Here is a 26,853-nt window from a genome sequence, read left to right as displayed (position 1 = left end):
AATTTATTGCAATTTTTAAATATTTGAAATTCAGAATATGAAGTTAATTAGTTTATGTAATGTAATTAGTAAAGAGAAATAGATTGCCAGATTCCAAACAATACACCATAAATTATTCAGAGGAAGTGTGCAACAAATATTAGTCTTCAAAAGGAAGTTGCTGGTGTGAATATTTATATTCTGGAGCATAAAATTCCTTTTACTGCTTTTGTTCAATATTTCCTTAAGAGTTCACATCTTCCAGAAGCATTCCTTTAAGCATACTCATTTATTGAACTTTTTGGGAAGAGCCAAAGGAGGGCAAACACTCAAAACAAACTGTATTTTAAAACATACTTTGATGTATTCATCTGGCTCTAAAAAGCTTATATAGAAAGTGATTTTGTCTAACCAAGTCACTGAGATCATGTGCTTCTGAGCGCCTCCCAATTTAGCTAAAAAATACTGACTTACATCAAACAAGATCCTTAGTCCTTTTTTTCTTGTTCTCTTTGGCTTTGTCTGTACTATGATACTTTGTTGTTTTTTTTTTTAGCAAGTTTCTTTTTTATTTTACCACCTCTAACATGTAACTTCTAGTCTGAGGGATTATGTTTTATTTCTAAATCAGTTGAGTCAGTTATGGTCTCTATATACCCCGGAAGCCTAAGAGATTTAGGCTTTGATTCAGGAAAGGACTGGAGAATACAGCTGAATATGACGCTGAGAGCAATTTCCTGGATCAGAGCAGTGAAAGGGAATGGATGATCCTTTGTTATTTTTGGTTTGTTTTTATTTCAAAAGTGTTGTGTTAGGCACAGAATTACCATCTTCTCCCTCTTATGTTGCAATTTAGTCTTGATAACTGCAACTTCTCAGTAACATTCCTGCCTAGTGACTCATAGCAGATGTAAGTCTCAACTCTACAGAATTTAATAGCAAAAACAATCGCAGCCTGGGAAGGGCTCTGGAATTCTTTGCATCAGCTTAAGAAGATTTAACAACTTTTGAGTTCTGTCCAGAGGGTAAAGGTAAACATTTTAGGTACCTGTGAGGGAAGAAGGAAGAATTTGGGGTAATTGCTATAGATATGGTTTAAAATAATACGTTTTTGAAGTCCATGTAACTGGTGCAGCGTTGCTAAAGATGCATGAATGTTTTAGGAGGATCTAGCTATTTTGCTACGACATCTAGCTAGTTAATAAACCTCATATTCAAATCTGTACTTTCTAAACTTATAATAATGTTTGGCTTTATGAAATAGGCTGCTTTTTAAGCCTAAAAGTAGATCAAATGATGAATTATTGTCCATTTTTCAGATGAGGAAAATGGGGCAATTTTTGTAACACTACCTAATTAAAACAAAGCAAAATTTGTGCATGAGTTTAACCATTAAAACCAGTTTGAATTTTAAGAAAGCAAACAAAAATCTTTCAAGTCATTATCTGTCCTTTTGGCAGATTCTAACTTCTTATTATTGTATTTATTAGCAACGCAATTCTTATTGACACTGTACAAACAGAAACAGGCATCTGAATTCTGTCTAGTTTGCTGTCTCCAGAATTCAAGAACAAGAAAACAGGCTAGGAGTTCAAAATTTTCTTAGCACAGGGTTTCTCTAATGTCATCAAATCTATTTAGTAGCTTGTTATTGAAAGACTTGCAAAACATCAAATTTAGGGGAAATTTGAACATACTATTAAATGCCTGAGTAGCCTGGAAAGAAAGTCCAGACACCGAGAAGGAAAAAGTTACCTTTCTAGAATTTTCATTCCATAGCTTTGGAGAAATGTTTCTGCACAGCTGTGGAAGTGCACATTCCAGGTGTAATCTTTGAATAGTAAATGAGTAATCTCATATGGATAAAATTTCAAGGTGTCACAAGAGTTGCCCTTAAACTTCAATTTCATTAAAACAGAAAGTGATTCTTTTTTTTTTCAGCTGTTAAGGGCTTGTGTTTTCAATTTGAAAATCTTACATTAAGTTTTTCTCACTCTGTCATGATGTATGATAATTAATCTACATGTCTACTGTCTGAGATTAAGATTTTCCTGGAAAGGGATGTCCCCTGCACAAATTTGTTTTTTTGTTTTTGTTAAACAAACACAGGTGTTATAACAAAAGTCTTGGAAGTTTCTCAGCATGTATTAACTCTTTGGATTCACTAGTATCAACAACACAAAAATATTTGCTAAGTTATGCAATTGTTTTCATCTGTGACATGGATTAAGATTTGTAATTTTTTTTGCAGTTTTTTGGAGTGAATGTTTTTATTGCATTGTGTGTGAATGTTTATCAGCAGTTGTATTCTCTCCCTACGTTTTTAATTAGTTTACCCTCCACGTACATTTCTGGATAATGCATTTTAAATAGTAATATAACAACCAGGGTAAATATTTAAATGAGTGGATAAATTAGTTTAAGAAACTGGCTTTCAAAGCAGTCTTTCTAGAGCAAGATTTTAAGCTTCCCTTGAATAGAACTTCAGCTTTATGTATTACCGAAGAACTTTCAGAGAACTGTTACTAACATAACCTTTTCTAAAACTTTTTGTAGAAATGTAGAAAACTGAGTAAACAGTTACCCACATTAATTCAAAGACTGAGCCTGTTGATTTAGTTAGTGTATGCAAAGTGCTTTGAATATACATGGGGCTTGACCCTATTTACCGCTTTTCTTATCACTGTAGATTTGACCACCCAGTGAATCTCATGTGACTGCAACTGTGGGATCAGATAAACTACGGGAGTTTATACTTGCTGAGAAATTGGTTCAAAGGTACGAGGTACTGCCCCTTCCAGGATCAGCACTGCTCACTGTCCTCTACCTTGTCCAGGTCTCCCTGCTGGGCAGTGACGGAAGCAGAGCAACAACATTGGGTCAACCATTTCCTTTCAGAACTTGAATTTTCATGTCTCTTCCTAGTCTTCCTGACCTTTCTCCTTTTTTGGGAGGACAGCAGCACAAAGACTTTGGTCCCCCCAACCCTTGTTCCTACTTCAGGTCCACTCTATGGTTTTTCTCCTGTGTCCTCTCTGTTTCAATGTCTTCCCTGATTCTGACTGACAGGTCTGCCAAATGGAGCTCTTCGTTGCTCCCTCTTTATATGCCTCTTAATTCTCTTACGATCATAGTGAGCTCATATTGTGAGTGACTACAGGATCAATAATCCATCTTGGGTTTACTGTCTAACTTCCTTTCTTAAAAATTAAACTCCAAGATTAAAATATCTTGAGCAATATATTCAAATCATCACATTTAGAATTTTATTTATGAGACTATTCCTATACTTTGGTGTCTTTTTTTTTGTTACTCACATACATTTCTCTGAACAGTATGCACGATTTACTTGATAGTATTCTTATTTTTTTTTAGAAAGACTGTAGTTGTAAAGCTGTGCAACCCTTTTAAGATTGATTGCAGTATTCAGGCATTCACAGTCAGTGAAATCATGATAGAACAGTTTGAATATTAAGACTAATGTGAGGGAGAACAGTGTGTTTTTATAAAGAAAATAACAGAAAATGAAGTAGCACAGTTAAGTATGAATCTTCCAGTGAAAAAAATATAGTCCCTTCTCTCCTAGAAAACATATTTAAGATATGCATGGAGTTGGGACAGCAATTAACAGACACAGATCATTTGTGGGTTGTCCAGATAGTTAATGTACCCTCACAGACAGTGTCATTGCAACAGATGGCAATAGCTGCTTTCAAAACAGTAGTAGCTGCAATAGCCATAATTACTACTGTCGTAAGGTGAAAGTGCATGTTTTCTCATGGCAGAAACCTCCAAAATCCAAATTAATAACAGAATTCAATGCCAGGCAGTTCTTGCAGATTTCCCCGCCTTCTCATTTTTTAAGCCTGAAATCCATACGATTCACCACTTCAAACAGTAGCAGAACTTGTTGCTCTAATTCAAATGATATAATATTTATTTGGTTAGCATGAAGAACAACTTACAACTTAAAATTCAGAAATTTTATGACATAGAAATAATTTAGCCTAAAATTTTCAGTTCACACTTTCTACTCAAGAAACAATTTTATAGATAATTTTTAATGGATTACTTTGGAATAGACATTAGCTTAGTAGAGTGCTTTGCAGCTTAATGGTAGATGTTGCATATGTCCAAAATGCTTAAAAAAAACATCTGAGCTGTCTGTAACATGAGACAATGGGTACAGAGTACCCTCAACACCTTGTGTTTGCATCAGTCCAGTGCAAGAAGTGGTATAACAAGCTTTATCCAGATATACTTGGGCCCCACAACTCTATGCTTTCAAATACAATGCTTTCAAACCAGCAAAACTCCGAACTAGAAATAAAAAAAATTGTTGCTTACTTAAATAAGATAAGTGTAATTTTAAAAAAACATCCTAAGTATTTTATAGGTTGGTGTTGAAAACTTGAAATTTGGCTGGGCTGTAATTTGTACTCTTGTATGAGGTTTTCAGAGATTGGTGAAAATGAAGTTGGACTTGTCCAGTTTTACAAGAACTTAAAAACATACTTCACACATACACCTTGTTTATCTTAGTACAGTAAAAAGCACAGTCTGCCAGATTTCCAGTGGTGTTTTATATTACTTCCTGTAGAAACAGGAATTTCCATGAAGTTGGTGTTTCAATAAACACATGCTGACATTGAATCATTAATCTCTATTATAGATCTTATGCTTTGTCTAACCACAAATGTTTTAACATGTAGTTAGCTGATTTAGTTTAATAAGTAGAAAAATCAGAGTGGATATATATTTTGGTTTAAACAGGCGTTAGCATATGCTAAATGAAAATATTTTAAGTTTAAAAAAAAAAGAAACATTCCCCAGTTGATAGCTTGCAGCAGTTTAACTAACCAATTTAGAACTGATTTATGTATGACCTATGTAAATATTTTAGTAATTGGAGGCCTTGATTTCTCATCTGTGAGCTGAAAAGCACACATCTACCTTACAGAAAATTGTGAAGTATTATCAGCTAATGTTTGCAAGGCAGTGAGATACACTGGTGATTGGTTTGACATATAAAATAATTTTCATATGAAATAATGTGATTTAAAATGCTATGGGTCACAGAGTACAAAACATGCATAGCTATTAGTTGAAAGATGTCTTCCTTGTCACCATTAGAATAAAAGCTGATAACTATTATGCTTTTTTCCCCAAAATTACTCTATAACAGTAAAATTATCTCCATCCTCTCATGGCACACAGAAGTTGCACAAATCTTTAGTTCAAGGACAGCTAGCTCAAGTCAGGTTTTAATTACTTGAATATAACAGAGAGCTTTCTCCCAGCTTTAATGGACGAACAAGGAATATTGCTCTGCTTTTCAGGACATTTTAAAATGCTATTTTTCTTTTGCATTGTTTCACAATAAAATGTGTGGGTTTGAACAGCTGTCCTACAATACATGGAGAGCTCTGATACAAAGTGGCCTAAAAGGATAAATTATGTTTTTACTGGGTTTTGGAGTTGTACTTGATCAGACTGTTTTACACATTTGTAATGAAGCCTAAATATACATTATATTTACAATATATAAGAAACATAATTATAGGTTTATAGATTATTTCAAATTAAATTTAAGAAGTCAGGTGTAAATATTTAGTTTTAATGTTTAAGTTAACTAATATTTCATTTTTTCCTCTACTTCACAGCTTCCAAAGAATGAAGATTTTTATAATGATTGATTTTGTCCTTGCAGCTAGCTTGATGGATGCCACTGGTAGCTCTGTAAGTTCTAGTAATTAAATTTGCCTATAGAGTTTCTTCTAAATATGTCATACCTTGTCCTCTATAGTGCTTACAGTGTATCTCAGCTACATGGGTTGGCATGACGTTTGACAGGAAAAAGTAGGATTCAGAACAATACTGAAATACTGGGAAAATAACCTCAAACAGCATTCAGTGGAGACAAGTTTCCGATATGGAGAGAAGAAACAAATGTGTAAATATGCAATGGAAGATAAATGACTGGGCAATAGCACTGAAGGAAGTAATCCAGTCAGTTTGTTACTGGATCTGACGTGAAATAGGAGGCGATAGAATATGATGCATTAACAGGCACATTGTACAGAAAGCACACAAGACAATTATACTACTATTCAGGGATAATGCTAACTCAGAATAACACCTTTAGTTTTGAGCAGCATAGTTACAGAAAGGCAAAATCCAGGAACTCCTAAAGCGGTGGCTGCAGCAGTAGTATTCTGGGTCACTGACACTCAGGACGAAGAATGTTTCTATCCCGTGTCCACTTGCCATACAACTTTTTCTCAAATAAGATCCACAGCTTCATATTCTTACTTGTTCCCATGTTACTATGTTATAATTCACACTCAGAAACAATGATCAAAGCTCCTTCACTTTGATCCAAGTGCAAGGTCCTGCATGTGGGCTGGGGCAATCCCAAGCACAAATACAGGCTGGGCGGAGAATGGATTGAGAGCAGCCCTGAGGAGAAGGACTTGGGGATGATGATTGATGAGAAGCTCAACATGAACCAGCAATGTGCACTTGTAGCCCAGAAGGCCAATCGTATCCTGGGCTGCATCAAAAGAAGCGTGGCCAGCAGGTTGAGGGAGGTGATTCTGCCCCTTTACTCTGCTCTCGTGAGACCCCACCTGGAGTACTGCATTCAGCTCTGGGGCCCCCAACATAAAAAGGACATGGAGCTGTTGAAAGAGTCCAGAGGAGGGCCACGAAGATGATGAGAGGGCTGGAGCACCTCTCCTATGAAGACAGGCTGAGAGAGTTGGGGCTCTTCAGCCTGCAGAAGAGAAGGCTCCGGGGAGACCTTGGTGCAGCCTTCCAGTATCTGAAGGGGGCCTACAGGAAAGTGGGAGAGGGGCTTTTTACAAGGGCAAGTAGTGACAGGGCAAGGGCGAACAGTTTTAAACTGAAAGAGGGTATATTTAGATTAGATATTAGGAAGAAATTCTTTCCTGTGAGGGTGGTGAGACACTGGCACAGGTTGCCCAGAGAAGTTGTGGATGCCTCCTCCCTGGAAATGTTCAAGGCGAGGTTGGATGAGGCTTTGAGCAACGTGGTCTAGTGGAAAGGTGTCCCTGCCCGTGGCAGGGGGGTTGGAACTAGATGATCTTTAAGGTCCCTTCCAACCCAAACCATTCTATGATTCTGTGATTTACTTCTAGCTCCCAAAACCTTCTGCTATGTCTGCTGCCTCTCCAACAAAAACCCTAACATGCACACACTTACTCTACTGCTTAAAATACTTCGAACCTCACCAGTCCTGTGCTGCCTGTCTTGGCTGTCCTTCCTAGTTTGATATTCAGGTCCTAACTAGCAGGGACATGGGAGACTGAATTGTTGATTCATAATTGCCTAGGTGGAAGTGGTTGCTGAATTTACAACTAGGTGAGCATCATTATTATGGCTTATATTATCTTATGGAAGCCTTTTGTTCAGATAAGTAGCTCTATAGGGGCATTTGTGCTCAGTGGAGAAAAATATTACTAATTTTTATAAAAGCCTACTGAGAAAAAAGCATTACAATGAAATGTGTTTTCTTTCTTTGGATTTTTCATTTGGAATGTTATGGGCTTTGGCTGACCCTGTGAGTAAAATCTGGGAACATTCTGAAATTTATCTTTAAGTTTTCACATTTTAATCTCATTAAAACACTAATCTTATTAGAGATTTTTTGGAGCTCATTTAAATTCTGAAAATACAGCAACTAACACCTCAAGTAAAAATTTTGTATTTTTATAGTTTTCATAAAGTATTCTGATTCTAGTTTATAGCATCAATTTTAATGGAAGGTCACTAGCTGCTAAATAATTCACACAATAATGAAATAAAGATTGTGAATGCACACTGATTGCAACAGCTGGTTAAATATGGGACCACATGTCCAAAAGCAGAGCCGTCAGCAGTTGTTAGATAATTGCTTCTCAATGTGTAGTACAAACAGTTGTTTCACCGAAACAGACAGAACAGGTTATGTTCAGTCTGGTTTCAATCAGTGAGCACTACTGTCCACTGGAAACAAACACAATCAAATTCACATTTTTTTGAGTATTTTGATATTGAAATAGTTTAACTTTGGTCCATATCTAGCAAAAGGAATAGCAATATGTTACAGCTGTTGACTCATATAACCCTAGGTTACATTTTGCTTCTATAGTACTCTAGCTGTGCACTGGTTTAACTCCAATCATTTTAAGAGTTACCCTGTGAAAAAGTGTAGTAGTACATTAAAAGAACAGTCTGGTAACCTGCAGATCTAAAAGCCACATTGGTCCACCTTGAAGTTACACAGCTAACTTGTAATTGTCCCATGGGAAAAATAGGTGTGTAATTCCAAATACAAGAATTGTGGTTTTGCTGTCCAGCAGCAAAGTGTAATGGGATTTGTTTGGAGTTGACAGAAAGAGACGTCAATGAGGAGGCTGGAGTCAGGGAGAGAAAGCAAAGTATCAGGTACCAGTACTTTTCATATGTAGGTTACTTTCAAAACTCTATTTCTACTCAGTCATTTCTTTCTTACAGTGTAGTTACTCAGTATGGCTGGTGATTTCTTGATTGTCACTTACTATTTACCAGCATTGTGAGCTTAAATCCTTTTCATCAGGAAACTGCTGTGTGTAATGTAGATATATTACTGTTCATGCCATAATGAGTGTATTGTCTGTAAAGCAGATGAGAATCAGCTCAGTGTTAGTTTTTCATTTTCATGAATTCATTCATAATTTTTAAGTAAACAAAAAGAAAAGATCAATATAAAATGCAAAGTTAAGAATAATATTTAGAGACACAGCCTGTTGCAGACTTGTGTTTAATTTCATTCAAAGGAAAGGTCCTTTTATAGGTGGTATATGAAGTAGTGACACACTGAATTTAGATACCAAGTTTTTCTAAGGTACGACAATATTTTTTGAGAAGTTCTGTACTTTTACAATATAATTTAATTACAGTAGGAGAATGGCTTTTAGCAGTATGAATAGGTGAATTGATAGATGCATTTTCACTACACCTGAAAGAAACACACTTAGCTGCCTTTTGCTGCTCTCCTCAAAGGCTCAGACTCATGGTATCTCCAGAACTGAAAGTAGCTCTTTGTGGCTCAGACCTTGCCATGTGTTAAAGAGACTACCCACCTGAAGTCTTGCCTGTGAAACGGCAAGGGCCTGGTGACAGGGGCTGCCATTTCCAGGATCCCCCAGGTCTTTCCTATTGTGTTTTACCATGTTCTCCAAGGTTGTGAGTACTGAGTTCAAACTGATACAGGCTAACCTTCTCAATAACCAAACACTGCAGTAAAACTGGTAAGTGTGGCATGGTGGCTCCTTTATCACTCTTAATTAATATGATTAGGAATAATATTTGGTCTGACTGTTAACATGGTTTTTTTGACAGCTTTATGTCTATAGTTAGCATTAGCTTGTCAGGGTGAGCCTGAAAATATTTTTTTTTAATTATTTATTCACTCTTTCTCAACCCACCTGTGCAGCTTTGCAGTTCTCCATAATTTTCTGTATGCACTCAGGACTAGTCTGAGAATTTGCAGAGACCTGTCAAGGAAGCCTCTTCTGAATTTTCCAATTCAGCTCAGCTTTTGTGAAGGGTTTATATGAAGCTGCAGATAGGAGTTGAGACAACCACCCTGTAAAGACTGCATAAATAGTGCATCCTTTCTTTGTAATATGCAACATGTCCCACATTAACCAGTAATTATTGTCAAATGACATCTCTCTAGGCCACTGTAGCAAGTTTGTCTCTGTATGTGCATATATTTTAAGTGTGTTTCTTCTCTTGTTTCCTGCTAGAAGAAAAGGAGGGTATGCTAGGGATCTCATACAGCTATCAACAACTAGCTGTATGAGGGACTCTAGGGATATTAGGTCATAGGCTGCTTTGTTTATTCTAAAAATTTTAGTGTTTGGTAAACATGCCTCTTACTTTACAGCTCCTCCTTGTGGTCAAGCTTCCCAGGACCTAGTAGCAAGCAGACAGCTGGAGTCTGCACACACCTGCTGTCAAAGCAGCCTGACATGGGCAGCCCAAACCCAGAGAGGCAGTTGAAACCTTTTCCTCTCAAACAGGTCACTGACAAACTGCCTAGTCCTGCCACATGTATATTCCCCGTTCTTTTATTCCACCATGTATATTAGATTGCAGTTAAGTATGATACACTTCAGAAATACTTAAAGCAGAGGCCTATATTCAGGATTGTTCTGCAAAGTCTGATCATCAAATTTTTCAGTGTGACTAAATATTGCTGGCAAATGAACATGATGGCTAGGAACCATTTTGCTGCACTCATGGACGTAGATTCTTTTATCTTCAAATACTCTCTTGAAATGTCTCTAGTTCATTTGTCTGTTTGTTGAAAGTGAATTGCATCCCCTCTAGCGAAAAAGCAAAGGGACCTGCAACACTTACTTACTTCTATCAGAAATAACAGGTCATAGTCATGACACAGTTTATATGGATGTTCCTTGACAGTAGCAGAAGTTCCTCTGCTTTATAACTAGTACCACAAATTATTTATGAAAAAATCTGCATGTAGTAGTCATAAAATGCAGATTCTAATTAATACTGTTAGTTTAATTCACAAAGATTATTCCTGGAATTGTGGTGAATGGTACTGCAAGGAAGTCAGTCTAACCAGAACCATGTTTGTGCTGCATAGAAACTTACAGAATGGTATCAGCTTTTCAGATAAAAGAAAAAAAAATCACTGCAACAAGAAAGTGAGAAGAAACGTTGGTGGGAGTGTTCATGAAAAATAGGTGAAGCCTGAGCCTGATACAAATGAAAGTATGTGGATGCAACTGGAGGTGCACGTCAGTATGCTGCTTCAGATCTCTCTATAGTTCAGTGTGATAGGGCAATGTTCTAAGATATCAGCTCTTCCATATGGATGGCAAATGTTACAGGTCTACATCCTTAGCTCATGTAAATAATGTTGCCCTATGAATAAGGTTGCACCAATTTAGAAGTACTGCATATTTGATCTTGCATATCAGATTTCCAAAAGGTTGCCCTCTGATTTTGCTTTTGCAGTGCTAGTTGTTCTCTCATGCAAGCACCATAGGTACTAAACTCTGTTTGCTCATATAAAATTGTAGACACCATGTTACTGATGCAAAACCTCATGTCACATTTATAAAATGTATCATAGAACCCCAAAGGCTTTTTTCCACATTTTGAAATCAAATTTGTTTAATATCTATTTGAAACTGTACAGGCTGTTTTAATTTAAGGTCCCTAGATTGTGTTCTGTTCAGTTTGGCTATTTTACCATAGTCATTAATCTAAAAACAATTATTTATTGTTCTGCGTATATTCAGCATGTCAGAAGTTGGAACAGTTATTCCAGCTCTCTTGTCACATATCCCTATTTGCACCAGGGTGAAATGAGTGCTAGGTATCACCATATCAGAATCGTCACATTTCTCACCCACTCTGCATGGCAAAATTAAGTGTACAAGTCACAGTACAATACTGACTTTAAGTTTTTAACTTTTATTTTTCATGCATATTTGCAGCTTCTTTAAAACTCTGGAATTTTAGAACCTTCACAACGTTAGTAGCACGCCTTACTGGATAGTAAATCTCTGTACATGGCAGGTGATAGAGAATAAGCAATCTTTATGATAGGGTCTGTACTGTAGTGGTTTTCCCTCAAGTCCCCTCTGCATGTTCACGGTGAGAGCTGCTAGTTATAGCCACTAAAGAGAAGGTCTCTTTGCAAAGCAGGTATATGTTTGGACACTCTGTAATATATGAAACGATTTTCAATAGAGTAGCAATTGAGGTGGAAGTCAACATAGTGTCTGTAGGAAATTGTGACCCAAATGTTTTATTCAAGTTAAATTTTATTTATGGCTTGGTTGGTTTTTGTATCACGTGTTAAACATGACAAAAAATTGTTGATTTTACAATAAAATATGTTTTCCTCTTTAGGATCTACAGAACTGTTTTCAAGAGCAGATAAGACTTCAGGGCCAGGTGAGGCTTCTGGAACATCGTGTGAAACAGCAGCAGTTAAAAATTATACAGCTTTTAGAGAAGAAAGAGATTCAGTACAGTGACAGAGGAGATGAAAACAGTGTCATTGACTTGGGAGGAAAAAGACAGTATTCAGGTTAGAAATGAAGCTATTCTTTTCATTTCCATTCATTGTAATGATACCCAGAAGCTTTAGCACAATTGGGTCCATTGACTTATTGTTTTAAAAGCTCATAGGAAATTGTTTGTTTAAAACACAGCGTTCAGCTTTTACCTAGGCCTGCTGCTGCAGGGAAAAGTTGTTAATGTCACACGGTATAAATCAAACCAGGATTGAAGCAGTTTATTGATTTATTAATAGCACATAGTTAAAAAACAAAGAGTGAACAATAAATTCAGAGTAAATATCAGCAATACAAGAGATAAAAGCCAATAATAGACACCTACAAAATGTTAATAGACAGTTACAGATTTCTAAACACCCTTCTTTGACTAATCGCAAAAAGTTCTAACCCATAGGGTCACGTGTGTTACAAGCACACACCAACTCTTTTCCAATCTGTAAAGTCCCTGAGACATCCATATTTACACACTTAAGCCTGGCATAATGACATCTGCATATCACTTCAGTAATATTCTGTATGTTGCACCATTTTGACTGGTTCAGCTCAGGACATCACAGCTTCTAAAATATTGGTTTTAAGTTGTTTTTGTAATCTCACCAGCATTCTGGTGGTGATCCAGTGCCTCTGCAGTGGAAGAAGGCTGTGTGTTAGCTTGTAGTAGCTGGAGTGAAGCCCAAACTCTTAAAACAATAAAACACCATTCAAACCAATAGCTGGATTGAAAACACAATTTGGGGGTCTGATTCTTGGATGATGTTCATTTCTAGTTGTCCAGTGCTAGAGAGTCTAAACTTCTGTAATTTTTAATAGCCATGTTTGAATATACTTGCAGTGTTTATGCTGCTGGAAGAAATCACAACATAAAACAAGGCATAAAATATAATAAAGCACTAATAAATGAAATTAAAAGCAGTTGTAAGTCTGACTTTAAATTTTAGCTGTATATTTATTTATGTATTCAGCATCCTGAAATACTTTTTTTTATTATTATGGCTGACTCATTTGTTACTGGAAAAGATTATTAAAACCATATTTAGCTGGAAGGTATTTGTCCTTTCTTAGCATATGCCTCAGTTTATTTTCTTAAAATGTGATTCCAAATAACAGACCTAAGTTCTCCTAGTTTCTGCTGATGTTTTTTTCCATTATTTTTTCACTTTCCTTACAGCTTAGAAAATGCTTTTCCCTGTCGATACTGCATTATTTCATTCAAACTGCTGTAACATTTTAATGTCAACAGAGATGGATAATTTGGGGTTAGATAGTGAGGGAGAAATTCCACACTACATACACCTGCTAAAAATTAAAATATGCTTAAGTGTTTTGCTAACCTACTAAGAAAATAATGGACAAGAACAGCTATTTTCTATAAGCCAGTCAAACATTCCCTAGAAAGATAACTTAGCTGTTATTTAAATCATGTTTTCTATTAGAGTTTATTCAAATCCTGACACAGATATTTGTTTTCAGTATAAACTGTTTATTTTCTATGTCTGATCTTCACTGACACTTTCACTGAGAAGAAATATAGTAGTTCAGAAAGTTCCAAACTGGCCTGGAAGTTCAGCCAACATGTTCCTTAGTGTTTCAGGGAAAATCTGACAGTTAATCAGCCCTACCTTGGCCAGGAAAACCAGAAATGTTGAAAATTATATGTCTTTCCTGTATGACTGCTTGATAGTTGATTACATATAAACAAAGAACTTTCATTTCTTAACTCCTAGAGGAAAAAAGATAAGATTATACAATTACATTGCTGTTATATTTCATGAGCTCTGAATTTTGTCATTGCTGTAAATGCTGATTAGTCATTGACACCAATGGAGACCAGACTGTAAATGGTATCAAGCCGAAGTGGTATCATTTTACACATACATTGCACTTTTTGGGGGTAGTCTTCTATGTATTTTTGCACCTGTTTGGTACAAAGGACAAGAGTATCAGGTCCAGCAATTGTTTCCCTTTTCTAACGCTGGTGATTCCATACTCTTGCTTTTGGCAGTTCTCCTGTGGACTTTCTGGACGTAGAATCACAGAATCACAGAATCACAGAATGTTAGGGATTGGAAGGGACCTCGAAAGATCATCTAGTCCAATCCCCCTGCCGGAGCAGGATTGCCTAGACCATATCACACAGGAACGTGTCCAGGCGGGTTTTGAATGTCTCCAGAGAAGGAGACTCCACAACCTCTTTGGGCAGCCTGTTCCAGTGTTCGGTCACCCTCACCGTAAAGAAGTTTTTCCTCATATTTATGTGGAACCTCCTGTGTTCCAGCTTGCACCCATTGCCCCTTGTCCTGTCAAGGGATGTCACTGAGAAGAGCCTGGCTCCATCCTCATGACACTTGCCCTTTACATATTTAGAAACATTAATGAGGTCACCCCTCAGTCTCCTCTTCTCTAAGCTAAAGAGACCCAGCTCCCTCAGCCTCTCCTCATAAGGGAGATGTTCCACTCCCTTAATCATCTTCGTGGCTCTGCGCTGGACTCTCTCTAGCAGTTCCCTGTCCTTCTTGAACGGAGGGGCCCAGAACTGGACACAATATTCCAGATGTGGCCTCACCAGGGCAGAGTAGAGGGGGAGGAGAACCTCTCTTGACCTGCTGACCACACCCCTTCTAATACACCCCAGGATGCCATTGGCCTTCTTGGCCACAAGGGCACACTGCTGGCTCATGGTCATCCTGTTGTCCACTAGGACCCCCAGGTACATGTTTGTTTTAAAGGTTACTGTGTGTTTTATATGTACATGTTGGTTTTAAAGGTTACTGTGTGTTTTATATGTAGAGAAGTTATATGATTGTAACAGGATTCTAATGTGGATTATACCATTGTAAATTAAAAGTGACACTTAAACCAGAGGAATTATTTTGCTAGTCAATTTAAACCAAAAACTGATAGTATTTTATGGTAGAAAAAATCTTTTAAAGAAATGTCAAAATAATTACAGCTCAATAAAGTTTTAAAGCAACACAAATACAAGTAAATGCACAAAAGTCATAAAAATGTGTTTGCAGAGGTATTTCCTTTGTATTAGCCTGGTCCATACGTGACTCTTGTGATGTGACTTGATTTTTGTTACTGACTTGATTTCTGATTTTGTCAGTAAGTATATGACTAAAAAAACCTGTTGAATGAATGTTTTGTGAACAGATTGTGCAGAAATCTACAGTGACGGCCATAAGCAAAGTGGATTTTATAAGATGAAACCTATCCAGAGTCCTACTGAATTCCTTGCCTTCTGTGACATGTCTGAAGGGGGTGGTTGGACTGTTTTTCAGAGACGTTCTGATGGCAGCCAGAATTTTGATAGGTAGGTACTAGACTTAGTCATTAAAATTGGAAACAAAGTGGAAAAACATTAAAACAGATGGAGCTAAGTTAAATCTTAACTTTAGACTTCTATGATTAGTTGTTATATCTCCGATAATAGGGAGGAATGGTTATTCTGTGGGACAGCCTCCAGATGGGATACCACTTCTGTCTGTCTCTCTTCTGGGAGACATCTCTTCTAGTCTTCTTTTGACAGCTTCTGCATTTTACATGAGGACACTTCAATGTCAGATGCATTAACAATTGCTGGAGCAAGAACTCTTAATGACAAGAAAAGGACTACCTTGTCTTTTGCAAATAGTAAAATCTAAAAAAGTAAAAAATACAAGCAATCTGCTTGAACTGAAATACCAGCAGCAAACAAGTATGAGAGAAACCCACCACAGAGTAATTTGTAGCTCATGCTAAAATGCCTCCAGAAAAGATAAGATGGGTGAGAAATTGATTTGTGGACACCAAACCTCCTTGTCTTTGCCAAGACTCAAGCATTTTTTGGAAATGACCAGAAGTTAAACATTTGGTGCTGTGAGATTTGAACATAAAAAACCACAAATACTTACAGATATTAGAAGCAACAAGAAGGTTTTTAGAACCTCCACTTTGCCCAATTTGCTTTTCACATATCTGCATTCTTCTGTAGATTTGTGTCTTACCTGTGTTTATAATTACTGTAACTAACTTTACAATACCCTTATGAAATAGAGAAGGCATTCCCAGAGATAATGAAAAACTGCAATCCATCCAAGAAAACTTTGCTGTTCTTATTTTATAAAATAAGGTCAGTCAAGATACAGAAGTAATCTGTAGCAGTTTACAATTGTTATCACCACACACCACCCATTCTTCTCCCTTGCCAGAGACTATCAACTACTTAAGTCACAGAGGCTGCTTTCCCTTATGACTGCCTGTCCACAGCTTAATACTTTCACCCAGTGGTTGAAGTATGGTTGCTTCTCATCAAGGAAATAGATCATATTTTTGTCCCTGTTAGAACATGTCATGAAACCAAAACCACTGAGAAAGTGTTTCAAAGCCACCGTAGACAGGGAAAAGATCCAATGCTTTCAGTATACACATTAATTCTTGAAACTGTGCACCAGTATGGGTTCAAAAGTCATTAGAATCAGTCAATAAGTCAAAGCTGGAAGCAGCTAGCTAATACCTCAATTTACAAAATTACATATCCAGCTGCAGGAGTTTCACAGCTTAATCAAATCACAGAAAATAAAGAAACAATGCTTGTGATACACCTACACATTCACTTAGATCCCCTGGATTTAAGCAGGAAAAATGTTCTCACTTTGGGTAAATTGTGCTATACCAGAGACTGGACTGAGCTAATGTGTTTTCTTTTGGTCTTAAAATCTGTTAATCTTAAACCACTTTGAATGTACCTCTTAGGACTACTCTTTGGACTGGGATTCAGTGACCAATGTAGTGTGGGATTCAGTCTTTCACACATGAGAAACAGAAATCATTATGTGAAGATCACAAAGTCTAAAATATTTGTCTATTAATGTTCTGATATATATATATATGTAACCTACAAAGAGTTCAGCAGAGGGCTACCAAGATGATCAGGGGCTGGAGCACTTGCCCTAGGAGGACAGGCTAAGGCTCGTTCAGCTTGGAGAAGAGATGGCTTCAGCAGAACCTAATAGTAGCCTGCCTGTACCTACAAGGAAGTCACTAAGAAAACAGAGCAGTTTGAAAGCTCGTTGAGTAAACAGGCTCTTCACAGTGGTGTCTGGTGGATGAGAGACAAAGTACATAAGTCAAAATGAGAGGTTCAGACTGGATATAAGGAAAAACTTTTTCACCATGAGAACAGTCAGCAGGTTGCCCAAAGAGTTTGTGCAGTCCCCATCCTTGGAGGTTTTCAAGACCTGACTGGACAAGCCCTGAGCAACCTGGTCTGATCTCATGGATGACCTTGCCTTCAGCAGGGCATTGGACTAGATTACCTCCTGAGGTTCCTTCTAATTTGAATTATTCTGTGATCTATGATTGTATGATAAAATAAGCATCCAAGCAAACTTGCTTTTTTGATAAATTAGTAATTTATACTCTTTTCAGAGTCTGGACTGACTATGAAGAAGGCTTTGGAAATTTTGTTTTGACAAATGGTGAATATTGGCTTGGAAATAAAAATCTTCATTATTTGACTAATCAAGGTAAGATTTGTATTGTAATAATAGTCTTCTCTTGTTTCCATTTCTTTGCTCTCTCTGGGCCATTTTTGTTACCCCTTTTGTTAGTATAAATCCTGAGTTCTGTTGTTAGTCTGCATGGACTTCTCCAAGTTTCAGAACAAAACACATTTGAATATATGTTTTTTAACAAAAAGTTCAAAACTGTCATGGGGTCACTGGCATGCAGGGAGTCCCTACAAAAGAGAGAACAGTAGATGGGGGTGTGCCTTACAATAATTGTCTCTACCCATTTCACAGTCAGCATCACTAACAGTCCAGAGTCAGGTAGTATACTGTACCAATTCATTTATTCAGGGCTCTGCATGGGTGCATAGGCTATTACGTGAAGGTAAATCTAGGCCTGTGCTCTTGATTAGGTTAGCCTTAGAAAGCTATTTCCATCTTTCTAAAAGTCCCTCAATCTAAGACAACTTCTGCTTTGCTGTGGAATGCTGCATATACAAAACTTACCCATTGACTTAGCTAGCTAATTCATATGGAAATCAGTGCCACCACGATGTGGTCCTAGTTTAGCTCTTTTATCTTCAGAGTATAAAAATCTAATTTTCTTAGGTGTATGCATATTGATTGATTCTCACTATCCTTTCATTACCACCTCAAATACCTTACTAAAATATAAAGCCCATAAGGCCAGTTATTTTAGAATTTTTTTTAGATTCTTCTTGTCTACACTTGAAAATCTCTATTGGAAAAATTCTAAAATTTTCTAAGCTGAATCAGGTGAATAAAGACAAAGAATAGCAAGATATGCTTTAATTTGCATAAAGAAGATAAAAACTCATCAAGTATGCTGTGATGATAGAGATAAGATTCTTGATGAAAACATACTTAATTAGTATTTTAATCTTCTACTGTACTACTCTGTTCTGAAAAGTAGTGAGATAGGCTAGTTTAACCAAAATAATTTGTGATGTTATTTCTTAAGGGAACTATACTTTAAGAATTGATCTAACTGATTTTGAAGGAGAACGGCGTTTTGCACAATATGCAAGATTCGGAGTTGCAGGTGAAGAGGTAATAAAATATTAAATAATGATTAGAGGTTTTAATGAAAATGTGGATTCTGTAGACGGACAATAGACATACAAGTTCCCTAATTTTTGTAAAGGTTTGTGTAGAACCTTATTATGATATTTTCTTTCTTACAAATGCTTGGTATTTTCAAATATATAATAATAGTAGTTTACATTGATACATCCATTTCACACTTTCTGTAAGATGCATGAATCATTTGTTTTAGCAGCCATGGATAAAAGCAGTTTTTCTATTTTTGTTGATGCTACCAACAATAATGGTACATGATGCTCTGATTTGTTACCATGTACTGCAAATTAACTCTAATATTGTTTTTATTATGTCATTTAAACATAAGGTTATTGATAAATGTTACCCTTGGTAAGCATCTTTACACCCCTTCATTATCTAGTACACAGTGTTTAAGTGGCATGACATTTCTGAGCATAAAAATAGTAGCAAATGGAACAGATTAGTTTCCTCTTTGTGGTTTCTCTTGACATATTAAAGACATTGGAATTTTTTTCCCTTTTTTCACATTTTTCATTAGCATTCTTATGAGATGAGCTGTGGTGAATACTCTGGTACAGCTGGTGATTCACTTACTGGTGGATTTCATCCTGAAGTAAAATGGTGGGCTGATCATCGAGGAATGAAATTCAGTACTAGAGACAGGGATAATGACAACTATGAAGGCAACTGTGCTGAAGAGGAAAAGTCTGGCTGGTGGTTTAACAGGTATTTTGATTTTGTATCAGTATTGTCAACTATTCTGCTTCATGCATATTCATCCAATAATAACACATAGTAGAAGATAGGATTGGCATTGTTGATTATATTTGCAATCTGCCCTTGACCCCTACCAGAGGTCTCAGTGCTGGTAAGACTGAAACTCACCTTAGAAGGGACAGCACAGCTCAAACTGGTCTGTGATAATGGTATTTGCCATAGGCTGTGGTCATCTTTGTTACCAGACAGTAAGGACAAGATAATTCTGCCCCTTTTAGGTAACACAGTTTTTACACAAGTAGGTCATGTAGAGTTTGCACATGTATCCCTGTTGTACTTCATTCTTGCATTTTTCCTGCGTTGCACTAAACCAGATGTGGCAGTACTGCAGTGTATCTGACAAGTTAAGCTAGTGCTGGGTTATTAAGCCTCATTTTTTTCACCTCAGTTCACAGCATCTCACTCCTGTTATTCCTTCTGTATCAAGATGGGCGTGTATCCACTCAGTTTCTGTCAGTGAGCATGGCTCGACTGAAAGGAAGATTTTTTTTAATAGGGTTCAGTAAAAGAATTTTAAAATCTCACTTACATACAAAATACCAATTGAAAGAGAAAGGATAAAACTGGTAGGCTTAGTACTGTCTGTATAGGCAGCTATGTTCTTTCCCTTAATTAATTAGATGAATATAGCCATGAAGAGAAACTATGCAATCTATCTGTGTAATAGAGAGGTTTAAAACACAACTCAGGGAAGCATACTACTATCTCACTGTGATCTCAGTTCACTTGGCAAGAGCTGCCAGGCTGGATCAACTCCGTTGTTTCTCTCTGTTTCGTCATCCTTTGTTTCTGTTTTTTAACTCCTCATTTTCCAAATTCTGTTTCAGTAAGTAGTCTGTGACCAGCTTAGCGGATATGATGTGGCTATTATCTCACTGTTTCACAATTAATTACATATTTTAATATATTTTTATATATTTGCATGGATAGTGGGTCAGCAGAATGTTTGAGACATATGAAAAAAATCACATGTAGACAATGTTTTTTTGCAGTTCTCACGAAAGCTAAGATATAAAACGGAAAGGCAACTGTGCTGGAGATCCTTTTCCTGTGAAATCAGAACTTTTGTGGATTTAGAGGAATATCTAGACCTCAAGTAGCATAAAACTCTGATACCATGCCATGGAGCTCATTAAGAGTGAATCACCAATCACTTTTAGTCAACTGCATACATTTTTTTTTTGTCTTTTAAAATTTTTTAATTATTGGATTGGCTGGACAAAAGAATGACCCCTTTGCAAAAGTAGCTGTACAGCAGAACTTGACAGTTATTAATACCTTGTAGTTGGTGCTACATAACTACTAAAGATAGCTGACTCTTACCAGGCCAGTTCGCTGTGTAGCTCATGCTCTTGAAGTGGCAGTCTATCTGGATAATGAAAATGAGTTACTAATAGTGTTATTTCACTGCCTTGCTACTGGCTTTTTTTGTGTTAAGCCTAACATAAAAATGAATACTGCAAAACACTAGAAAATTTCAATATCCTCAAATCCTACCTGAAAGAACAGTACTGGCAGAGAAAGGAAAGCACTCAGAACACGTTGTCATGCACAGATTAGCAAACATAGAAGGAATTAGTGCTCTTGGCTGGTTTGTACAGGAGCTCCCAGCTATGAAGGAATTTTTTATAGCCAGCCTTATGCTGTCTGGACTAATGAAATACAGAAACGCCCAGATAATATGAATACTGAGGGATGTGACACAAGTGACGCCATATAGAAGTAGTTCAGATCTAGTTTAAAGCCACTGGTCTTGCTCCAGCTCAGCACTTGTTATCCTGGACTTCTGCAGAAAAATGGCCTTTCTTCATTCTTTTGTAAGCTCTAGAAGTGATTTTTAGCTTGGATACAAATCCACAGAGATGGGTTCACTCTGGTACTACACCCAGGTCATAAGCTTTCCTGCATCCAGGGCACTGCAAAGGTCAGTAAATTCATAACTGGTAAAAGAAGAGCTAACAAGTCTCGTTGGACATGAGCTTATTCTTGCCCCAGCACTCCCAGTTTTAGTTATACCATGCATGGATGATCACAGTGGATCTGTCAGGCATCAAGTTGGGGCCACAGATCTCACTAACTCAAGCTTCCTGCCTCACCAGTCATCCTGGAGACAGCATAGCTACAGCCATGTGGGGCTGTACTGGAGTCAGTAAGACCAGGCAGAACTCAAACAGTTCTTCAGGGAATCAACTCCATCTCTCCGCATCTGTCATACAGTTAATATATAATTCAGGTAAAATGTCCACAGAGAATTGAGCGTTGGCTGTACTTTTGAAACTATTGCAGTGAAGTTTTTTAATTGAAAAATTAGCCTATCAGAAAGAAAGGAGGAACATCATGGGCTAACTTTAAGGTGTTTATTGACTTGTGAATAATGAATGTTGCTTCAGAGTATCACATCAGTAATCACATGCCAGTTGTTTCTTTAGTGTGTCCAGTTACTTCAGACTGCATCCAGTCAGCTACAGAATACTGTGTATTTTTGCTATTTGTGCCTCCCAGCACTAATTAAGAGTTGTTACTGGCTCATGTTGCTGTTGACAAAATCATGTTTTGCCTGCTTCCATCAAAGGAAGTCAAAGAAGGGGTTCAGTTGATCTAGAGACCTCTTAGCAATTACGATTCTTATAATGAAATCTGTGTTTTGATTCAAAGTAGACAGAGTACCTGCTCAACGCAGAATTTGTATGGCTAGAAAGATTATGTCAGCTCTGAAACATGTTTGTCATTCTCGAAAAAAAAGTCACTTTTGATATCTGCAGTTTATAAGCTTTCAACCAACACATTACCAAAGTAGAGCTTAAAAATTGTAAGCAATGAATAAGCATATACATACAAGAATTCTCCTATGAGGCTTTTATTACAGTTTTTATTTCAGTTCTCAAAAAGTGTTGTTAATGAAGTGTAAGCAAAGCCAAAGAGACTAAGATTTGCCAGTAATAATATCCATAAGGCTCATTTGGACTCTTTTCTGTTTGCATATTTTCTGAAGTCTGCTTTTGAAATCCCTCATGCTGTTCAACAGCTAGATATTAACAACACTTAGAACAAAATATTGAATTGGCAGATAAACCAAGCCGATTCATTACAACGTGCTGCAGAAGAAACCACCATTTTGCTCTCCATATGGTTACGTAAGAATCTAAACTTCTTTCTTGTAGAAACCAAATGAGTATCAAGGTTGTGCTCGTACCTATTCAAGCCTTTTGTGTTTTGCTAGGGGATTGTTTGTTTGTTTGTTTTAACCACTTCATTTAATAAACTAACAGGACTTCTGCTTCAGTGTGTTAAAGAACCAAAAAAAGAATGCACTTCGTATAGTCAAATAAAATGCCAGCTCCAACGATCCAGTGAATTGATATACATGTGTTTAATTAGCTGTCAGATTTAATCTATTTGTAAATAGAAATCTACAGCTGAATAGGAAAAGTGATGGTGGTATTCAGGTTTTGTCACATGAAATACCATGTGGGGTAACTGCATAACTTATGAGGGGCTCCTCTGGAACAACAAAAAGCAGCACAGTATTTCTTTCCCAGAGTTTTGTGTGGTGTATGCCCTGCTGCCACCCATGACCTGAACAACTCTGGGATAATTCTCCACTGAAACAGATGAACAGGTAAAACTCAGAGACCTAGTAATGTCAAAAAATGTGTGGAAAGAACAAAAAGAACTTTTGTTTCAAAGAAGCTAAAAGCACTTTCAGTTGTGCCCTCATTAAACTGGTATTATTTAGGCGCACTGAAGTCCACAAATGTAAATTTTGGCAGCTGTCAAACTGGGCTGTTAAAAACACGGCAAAACTTTTGACTTGCACAGAAACTACAAATGCTTTCAACTTCTCGACTGGAGGCCTCATTTCTGTTTTCCTTTACTTTTCCACCAGGTGTCACTCTGCCAACTTGAACGGTTTGTACTACAAAGGCCCCTATACTGCAAAGACAGACAACGGGATTGTTTGGTACACTTGGCATGGGTGGTGGTATTCTCTGAAGTCCGTTGTCATGAAGGTCAGACCAGCAGACTTTGAACCTAATGCTGTTTAAGTATTTTATTAAGACGATTTATCTAGTTAATCTTTCAGCAAATAAATCAAAATTAAAACAGATGGGCAGATTTTTGCTTCTCATCTATGCATAAATAAATCTGGAATAATTACTCTGCAACCAGTAGTTGCATGAGATGTAAATGACAAGACAATCTGACCTATGAATCTGTAGATACAAATACTAGTGCTAATACGTGTACAGGATTTTTTTTAAAAGGCAGGTGTTCACCTAGGAATAAGGACATCTTCATCACAATGGAGAATTTTTGGCTTTTGCAGTAACTACAAATCTTTTCACCTTTTTAAAAAAACAGTATTGTCACTGTGTTTTCTCGAAATGAAAATGAATTGTACTTACTACAACCAAAAAACTATTTAAATACAAGTGTAAGGCTGGTTTACTCAGTGGATGGAACATACTTTCTTTGGAAGAGTAAATTCCTCTGATTTATTTGTTGCATGTGTTGTGTACATAGCATACATGAAAAGTAGAAAGAATGAGGCAGGGAACTGAAGGAAGAGAAGGGATGCTACCAGGCTAGAATCAATTAAATCCAGCATACAGAAGTGGATTGTCTGTTGTTGCTGAAGCATTTCTAGGGTGGTCACATCATTTCAATCTAACATTTTTAGACGGTCAGTAATTATGCCTTTCTTCTTCTTGGTAACCATTATGCCATTCTTTTTTTTTGGTAACATTTGGTAGCAAAACCTGGACTTTAATGTATTGACATTTGGAGTTTACTAAAAGGCTAAACAGCAAAATCTGCAACTAATTTTCATGTGAGATATGCTTTGAACATAATGCATGTGTAAAGGGAAGTCTATTTCATGTGCAACTAAAATCTGGCATCTTAGAGGTTCTTAGTGCTTGACTCTATAAATTTTTACTTTCTTCATGTGTCTGTTAGACTCCACAACTCTCCAAATTCAAATGTCCTCTTCAGTCACTTCAAAGTGGTTCTGCTTCTAAGCCTATTATCTTCTCCTTTTCCTATGTCCTTGTCTTGGCTCCCTAGGCTTTCCCTTTTCTCAGTCTGCAGATCCATGTTTTTCTTGTACAAGAAGAATCGTAACAGAGATTCTGCCTCCCCCTGGCTTTTGTGCCTAGCACCTCAATAGACTCTACTCTAATAGCCAGTAATAACAAGAATTGCTGGTTAGTGCTTGCTGCTGCCATGGAGAGGATAGTAACACTCACTAAAAAGCTATCTGATTAAATGTAATTCATTTCTGCTGAGCAGATGCAAATGAAGATTTAAAAAAACACATGGATCTGAGCCAAACTTGGACACTTTTATTTCCCTGCTTTCCTAAAATAATTTTGCTTTTGTGGTTGGACTGCCAGTCTCTCTCTCTCTGTCCAAATACAGTTTTTGAACATGGCAGTCAGTTTCAGTCAAGCTTAACATAATTGAAACTAACTTTTGGCAATCTATCAGCCAGTTTATAACTACATTGATATGAATATAGGTCAGCTGAATGATAACTCCCTGCATGGCCATTTTTCCTTTCATTTTCATCCTCCAAGACCAAAAGTTTGGCAAGAATCCTTGAAAGAATTGCATGGAATAAGGGAGGGAGGATGTGTAGAACAACTTGGGGGACAAAAAGAGAGGTTCATATGAAACAATATCACTCAATAAGATAAATCAGATTGCACCTAAACAAAAAAAGGGAATTAAGTAGAGAAAAAAAATGGGGTTCAGGCAGCTAAAAAGAACATTATCATGTAAAAAATGGTGCTGATAAAAATCTGCAGTATAGAGGTTTTGAGGTCTGTGCTGTTTGTGGTAATAGCAGGTATTCTAGATAAACCAATCTTTTTCTTGATGTATCAATAGATACTGTGCTAGAGTTTCCTAGCCTTTAGCACAGCCCTGTACCCCTGCGTGAGAGGACTGACGGATGGCTCTACAGCTGCTTATTTGGAACCTTGTTTAATCAGTTAAACCAAATTAAATTCCGTATCTGACAGGATAGGCATACCAGCCTATGTATGTATGTGTATGTATATATGTATATACGTATATTCAGCATTCAACATTAAAACAGAACATCTGATTTTTTTTTTTTTATCCCATTTTATTGCAGAATTTAAAATGGGTTCCTGTGTAACTCTATGAGCAGGTCTGTAGGTATGGGTCATTAATAATACGATGGAAGTTTTGGAGTAGTTTAAAAAGATGTTGTAAGTACAGTATTTCCCACCATGATTTTCAAATTCTTTTGCTACTCTAAAAGGATTTAATTCTTTGCAAAAACATGGATGACATTACATAGAAATTGTAAACACACCCTGAGGTTTTCACAGGAAAATGGAAAGATTAGCTCATGTACTTGGAGAGTATCAAGACAGATCATATTCCACATAATTTAAATAAAAGACATGGAGGATTTAAGTACAGCAAAGTTGGATCTCTAGCACACAAAAAAGACTCTTAACATGTACAGATTGTGCTCATAAAATCTGCAGTAATTATTTTGTTTGTTGCAGCATAAATCCATCCTCTTTACTTAAAAGAACACTAATGAAATCTTTCAGCTGAGTTAGGGTGCTTTTGTCATATTGTGATGTAAAATTTGACTCCCTTTGTCTATTGGAAATCATAAAATGAAGGAGGATCAAATCTTTCTTTGTACATGTTACAATGTATTTATATGTTTATTTGGACTGAATACTCTTCGGAACAAGGACTTTGATATCCTAGCTGTCTGAAAACCATCTAGCATACTGCTAGCAATATGCAAATACAGTATTTAATTCCCACCGTCTTTCTATGGCCTTCCTTTGTGTAATAAATCTTTTTGGCCACATGAAAAACATGTGAAATTGTTGTAATTCAAAATGGTCATACAATTGTTCTCAAATAAACAAGTCCCTTATTTTCAAAAGGCAAGTTTAAGTAGCTACTAGACAAGAGAGTACAGCTTGGAAGAGAATTCTTTTCTCTGCCTGGCTTGCCTGTTCATATTAATTTATTTCCTCAACAGTTATGAACATGTTCTAAGGCAGTCTTTATTCTTACAAGATAGCAGAACAAAGGCCAGTTTATTTGTTCAGGCATGAGACAAAACAACATAATAACTCCCAAATAGCTGAAAATTAATACATGCCGTTTGATACAAATCATATAACCCAACAGAAGAATAAAAATCAAGGAAGTAACAAGGAAAATATTTTGTCAGTCATGATTTAATAAAGAATATAATGACAGCTACCAAATAGCTATCATTGATAGCTTTAAATCAAGACAGCTTTTAATCAAAAATGCATCTTGTAATATTTGTTCAAGAGAAACACCTTTATATTTTCAGTTGTCTATTTCTGTTTTCTTCCATTTGCTAAACATATTGGAGATTAAAAGAA

General features: G+C 36.7%; 1 protein-coding gene across 5 annotated transcripts; it reads left to right on the top strand.

Annotated features, from left to right (window-relative positions):
* Positions 1–923: 923 nt before the first annotated feature.
* On the top strand, positions 924–26,257 carry FGL1 (fibrinogen like 1). 5 transcript variants are annotated; one of them, XM_068403544.1, is made up of 9 exons: positions 924–1,010; positions 2,669–2,757; positions 5,643–5,718; positions 11,917–12,097; positions 15,240–15,399; positions 17,496–17,593; positions 18,558–18,646; positions 19,197–19,384; positions 23,322–26,257. In XM_068403544.1, the coding sequence occupies exons 3-9, from the start codon at positions 5,653–5,655 to the stop codon at positions 23,479–23,481; spliced, it is 942 nt and encodes a 313-aa protein (XP_068259645.1). In that variant the 5' UTR covers positions 924–1,010; positions 2,669–2,757; positions 5,643–5,652; the 3' UTR covers positions 23,482–26,257. The 5 variants fall into 5 exon arrangements, with proteins under 5 accessions (XP_068259645.1, XP_068259646.1, XP_068259649.1 ...); XM_068403545.1 differs by having other exon boundaries at positions 924–1,054; XM_068403548.1 differs by lacking the exon at positions 23,322–26,257 and adding an exon at positions 22,975–23,053.
* Positions 26,258–26,853: the final 596 nt, after the last annotated feature.

The sequence above is a fragment of the Nyctibius grandis genome, chromosome 6, assembly GCF_013368605.1.
Source record: "Nyctibius grandis isolate bNycGra1 chromosome 6, bNycGra1.pri, whole genome shotgun sequence".
NCBI lineage: Eukaryota > Metazoa > Chordata > Aves > Nyctibiiformes > Nyctibiidae > Nyctibius > Nyctibius grandis.
The sequence above is the reverse complement of the archived record's forward strand: the minus strand, read 5'-3'. Positions and strand labels throughout refer to the sequence as shown.

Excerpts from the sequence above, each read along its gene's own strand:
- FGL1 (XM_068403547.1), top strand. The coding sequence starts at position 5,653 with ATGAAGATTTTTATAATGATTGATTTTGTCCTTGCAGCTAGCTTGATG. Across the intron at positions 15,400-17,495 it reads GGCAGCCAGAATTTTGATAG|AGTCTGGACTGACTATGAAG; the intron begins GTAGGTACTAGA and ends TACTCTTTTCAG. Across the intron at positions 17,594-18,557 it reads TCATTATTTGACTAATCAAG|GGAACTATACTTTAAGAATT; the intron begins GTAAGATTTGTA and ends TTATTTCTTAAG.